Raw genomic sequence first — 5,528 nt, 5'->3', positions numbered from 1 at the left:
TCTTCACCCTACTCCCCAAGCCCCAGGGCCTTGTGTGATTGATCCCAGAATTCACAGGTGACACTCTGTGTTTTACTTTCCTTCTAGAACAGCTTGCTGCCCCCACCTCCAACTTCTGGTTCAGTAGGGACCAGCATTTGCCACAGACCCCAGAAGTTACTATGCTGCTGGACCCAGGATGGTACTTCGAGAACCCTTTTACTTCTGCTGGTCTTAACAGGCTGTGATTCCAAATACATGTCATTCAGGAAGATGCAGAACCGGTACCAGTGAACAGCTCAGTGGCTGTTAGGTAGGCCTGAGGGAGCGGGGAGGGAGAAGTAAGTGAAACACAGGGCATTTTAGGGTAGCGGGACTGTTCTGTATGCTACCTAATGGTGGACACGCATCATAAACATTCGCCAAAGCCAAAGCCTATCGGGGAGTACAACAGTCTGTTAGAAACCATAGACTTTAGTTAGTAATAAAAACCAAGCTTGTTACTCTTGAGTCTGACTCACATTGACCTTGTAGGGCAGTAGAAATGCCCGCTAAGGTTTCCAAGGTTCTAACCTTTACGGAAGCAGACTGCCACATCTTTCTCCTGTGGAATAGCTTGTGGGTTCCAACCACTGTCAGCAGCCAAGTACTTCACCACTATGCCACCAGGGCTCCTCTAGTTAATAATGCATTGCTATTTATCAATTGTAACACACTTAGTCCAGGAATGCCAGATGTTAATAGGAGAAATGATAGGCAGGGGAGAGGGGATTATAAAAACCCCAAACTTTCTGTACAGTTAAACCTGAGAGTGTTCTAAAGAGTAACGTCTATTCAAATACAAACAGACTAGCGCCTGCTTACCAGAAAAGAGTCTGACTCCTCTGCAGAACTGAGGACTCCCACTCAGTGATGGATTTCGTATTAGCTCTAGTAGAAACTCACCGTGCGTCACAGCTCTGTCTTTACCTTTCCTAAGAAACAAACCAAACACAATCTGCAAGGCTTAGCTGAATGCTGAGGGCCATGAGCGCACACTTCCGATCACATTGTCAGTCTTACCTTCACTTACACCTGATGAGTGAGTGTCTCAGGGCCACCTGGGGCTAGACCGCTGAAAGTGGTCAGAGGTAGGACCTCAGTGTGCAGACTCTGATGTCCTCTTACACTGCACTTAATGTAACCAGACTTTATAAGCTTTCTGATAAGCCCTTACCGATCTGGACCAAACAAAACCAAATTCATTGTCACTAAGTCTATGTCGACCGACAGGACCCTACAGTGACCCTACAGGACAAGATGGATCTGCCTCTGGCTCTGTAACTCTTTACGGGGCAAGGGAGTCTTTCCCCTTAGGAAAGGGGCTAGTGATTCAGCCCAACTCATAACCACTGTTTCCATGTTTGGAGATGATATACATTTTGTACACACTCTCAATCTCGGTCCATTCTTAGACAACTCCCTGGAGCCCGAGAAACCCCACTGGGAAACAGGTGCTCTGCTGCGAAGGGGGATGTTCCCACAGACGGGGGAGAGGAGGCTGTTAGTGTTGAGCTGCCCTGAACCCACTGATGGCTGAGTAAGTCACTGAGCTCTTTGGGGCTCTGGGAAACTATCGACCATCTTCGGTTCAGGAAGAATTAGTACAATGCCTGTTATGAAAAACGAAGCTTGATTTGAGAGTGGTATCTTTATAAAAGTAAATTCTGAAGTAAAAAGCTTCCTACCTTGAGCGACAGAAAAATACCTGTTTGTTTGTAGCTTTAACGAATGAAGTGCTTCTGTTCAAAAATTGAATAAGTATTTATTGTTCCAGAAGGTACATTGCTTTTTATACATATTTCATAAATGATACAGGATTTTACACATGTTCAGTATTTGCTATTTGTTTAAAGGGCTTTTCTCCATGAATCCTCCCTCCCTCCCACACACCCTGAAAGGATTTGCTCATTGCACTGTGCTGTGTCTTTTAAAAAACCCTGCACAAACAGGACAAAGGGTTTAAAAATAATTCATACAACTCAAAAAAAAAAGTCATGAGGGAAGGGGGCTGAGCCCCTGGGGAAGGGCAGGAAGTGGGGCCATGCACCCTTTCATTCCATCATGCCTGGTAGGGGTTGGGGGTGGGGGGTGGGCAGCAGCAATCCTGGCTGGCCTTCAACCTCTGCAGGGCACCTGGAGTCTGGGTTTGTCACTGAAAGTGTTTCTCTTCATACACAATGATCCCAAGGGTGGAAGGAAAGAGAGAGAAAACCTGGCCTTGAGGAGGGATGACTCATGTGAAAGAAAAAAGCCAATCGCCTGTCTGGCAAGCCCTGTCCCTCCTTCCCATCCCGCCCGACTGTAGTGCAAAACAGGATGGCAGATGTTGTCTGGAAATATGGTAGAAAACACTCTGAAAGAGTATAAGAGTAATTCTTCTCTCAATTAAGATAAGAAAAACAGGGTGGCGACGGTAGGCTAAAGTCAGTCCTAGAAATGCATTCCTGTAGAAAGAGAAATTGCACCCTTTGAGATCCATATACTGGATTTAAAACCACTGACAGCTGGAGGCGGGAGGGCTCACAAACAAGGAGGAAGTGTGTGTCCGAAGAGGCAGTGCCATCTGACTAGCCTGGAATGCGACCACACAAAGCAGTTAACAGCAATGAAATTATTCTGGTTCGGAAATGGCTACAGAGCCATGATTTTAGCCAATCTGTAAACCTTACATTGTCCTGATTTGAAAATACAGCTGAACACTCCCCTCCTCACCCCTGATTACAGAGTTTGGAGGGGAAAGGGGCGATCAACGAAGGGGCAGGTCAATAAAGGAGGAAAATTCTCCCTCCGTGATGAGTTAGTGAAAAACAACAAAACAATCGCATGCAGTGTCGCCAATGATTCCCAGATATTGACCCAGAGCCCTGGGACACACGGACATTTACGAAGGGACCGAGGGACAATCTGAAGTGCCACTTGTCTGCCACCAGTTAGTTTCAACTTATCATCAGGATAAAATTAGTGTAATCGAGAGGCATGGGTGGCAGAGGGCACAGTGGGAGAGATTCCTGGTAGCTTCGCAGAGGCTGGGCCCTCAAAAACCACGTGAATGAATCCAGCTCAGACTGTTGGCCACCCACAGATCAGGGGCTTACAAAAGCAGCGAGGAAGATGGAAATACAAGCCAAGGGAATTTCCCATGAACTTTTTGAAGCCTCCATGTAGCTTGTGGATCTGTTTTGTGGGAGATTTATTTACTCTTGTACCAAAAATAAGAAAAGTTAAAGGAAAGAGGAAAAACGGGTCGAGCTGAGTGGGGTGCTGGTGTGTTCTGTTCTGCGGACTCTGCGAAGGAGATGCACGAAGCAAACACCCCAGCATCACTGTCCCTGTGAGGCTCCCAACTGCGTAAATGCATCATTCTCGTCCAGAAACCGGGATACTTGATTAAGACAGTATTCACGAAGCCCTTTGAGACTTAGGTTCCACATGCCTGATCCTTAGAGTTTAGCATTCACCCCTTTTCCCCTTAAGTTCCTTGTGTTTCTTTCAATTAAAGGTACAAATTCTCCGCCCCCATGTTGCTCCCAGCTTCCACCTGCAATGCTTTAATTACAAAGGCAAGAGTTATAAACAGGTGTTCTTTCTGCCGGAACTCTAGGGCTCTTTGCAGCTCAGTCTTTTTCACCAATTTGTCGAAGGGGCAGATGCACTTGTAACGGGTCTCTCAGTCTCCTAAGGTCCATTTCTGCCTAAAATAGAAACCAAAGGTTAGAAAAAGTGATGTTTTCTGTGTGCTGAAAAAGAAATTGTCTTGCTACCATGAGTCTTAGATCATCTCAATTGTTTAAGAGGAAGAGCGCTGTAGAAGATAGATCAAAGCAAACCGAACTCTACAGGACAGGGTAGAACTACTTCTGTGGGTTTCTTGCAGAGGCTGCAACTCTTTATGGGAATCGAAAGTCTCTTCTTTCTCTTGAGGAGCAGCTGGTGGTATCAAACTGCTGGCCTTGTGATTAGCAGCCCCACTGGTAACCACTAAGCTACCTGGGTTCCTGAGGAAGCCAGGGAGGGGTCATGGGGACTTAAACTGGAAGTCTGCTCTGGCAGTTTCAGCTGTCCATAAGCCTACAGAAAAGGCAGTGCTACGAACAGGGCAGGGCTCAGGGTCCAAGGGCTTGGGGGAGTGTTTGAAACATACACCTGAGAGTTTTTGATCGGAACTCGAACTTCTATTTATATGATGTGCGGGGAGGTCAGATGTGCAGGCATTCCCCCCACTGAAGGCAATCAGTTGCCAGACTGCTATCTCATCCCTCCACAGGGGTGGGCCTGCTCCCTGCCTCTGGGGACAATGGACAGGCTCCTGTAGGGGAGTTCTCACCCTACTGATAATGGTTCCTATGGAGACCCAGAGACCATCCCCTAGACCACCCCCTCATTGCTGTGTAACCTATAGTGCAGCCCCTCCCTGTGATGTATGTCTCTACCTGTAATTAGTGGGCTGGCAGCCCCTCCCTGTATGTCTCTACCTGTAATTAGTGGGCTGGCATGCCCCCAAAAGGTATATAGGCATGGGTCAGCAAGATAGAGCTCTCGGGACTCGGACCTCTCTGACTCTCAGACCTCCTTGCTGTTCACTCCCTGGTCACTCCCCTCTCTTCCCCCTCTCCCTTGTTCCCTTGCCCTCCTTCCCTTCCCCCTCTCTCCACATGAATTGCCAAGCGGGGCTGAGGTGAGCAATGCTACCAGGAAATGTGTCTGACTCAATTTATTTCTATATATCTCTTTTATCTCTCATGCTGTCTATAACTTTAATATTTACTTATTATCGCTGTACAATTGCGCCTACCGAACCCATAGTGATTGTGCTAGGAGCTGGCTTCTTCTGGCAATACGACTTAAGATTTTAGTTACTCATCCAGTAGTTATGTAAGCTTTTCAAATTAGTCAGTGAGTTTTAAATAGGGAAGTCCACTCCGCTGCAACACTTAAAAAAACTGACATGTGCTTGAGCCTCACCCGAGGGGTTTGATTAATAGGTCTAGGCTGGGGCCAAAATATCTATATATTTAATAGTTCCAAAGAAAATTCTGGTGCTTACGATCCACTACATACAGTGACAGAAGACACAAAGTCACTTCAGCTAAGGCAGGAAGAGGAGCTAAGCTTATTCAGAGCACAACCAAAACATTCTTTAAAAAGCTTGCTAGAAACAGGGCAGATACGGTTTTTGGAGAGCCCAGATTTCTGGAAAATCTCTGGAGCCACCAAAGATTGCACAGGAGGGCTGATTCACCAACACCGGAGACAGCAGAATGTAGGGGGGGGTTCTAGAAGTTTGAAAGCAACAGTTTTTATGTAAAAGAAAAGATATCAAACTTAAAAAAAAGCATTTTCTAGGCTTCCAAACTTATTTGGCTTTTCAGGAAAAAAAATTGCTCAGTGACCTCTGGCAATTAAAAACTTTTTAATATATAAAGCCGTACTTTGAAATAAAATTTGCCTTTGGATAAAAAAACAAACAAACAAAAAACTTTTGTTCCCACAATTCAGGATAAAGGGCA

The 5,528-nt window shown here is 46.0% G+C and overlaps 1 protein-coding gene across 1 annotated transcript in view; it reads right to left on the bottom strand.

Annotated features, from left to right (window-relative positions):
* Positions 1-1,763: 1,763 nt before the first annotated feature.
* The window catches only part of MCU (mitochondrial calcium uniporter), a 173,180-nt gene continuing 169,415 nt past the window's right edge, over positions 1,764-5,528 (bottom strand). Inside the window, exon 8 of the mRNA XM_045291693.1 lies at positions 1,764-3,713. Within this exon, the coding sequence (XP_045147628.1) occupies positions 3,636-3,713 (78 nt within the window). The 3' untranslated portion in view covers positions 1,764-3,635. The remainder of the gene's footprint in view (positions 3,714-5,528) is intronic.

The sequence above is a fragment of the Echinops telfairi genome, unplaced genomic scaffold, assembly GCF_000313985.2.
Source record: "Echinops telfairi isolate 266 unplaced genomic scaffold, ASM31398v2 ScPeMD7_70;HRSCAF=299, whole genome shotgun sequence".
In the NCBI taxonomy this organism is placed as follows: domain Eukaryota; kingdom Metazoa; phylum Chordata; class Mammalia; order Afrosoricida; family Tenrecidae; genus Echinops; species Echinops telfairi.
This window is presented reverse-complemented; position numbering and strand designations above follow the sequence as displayed.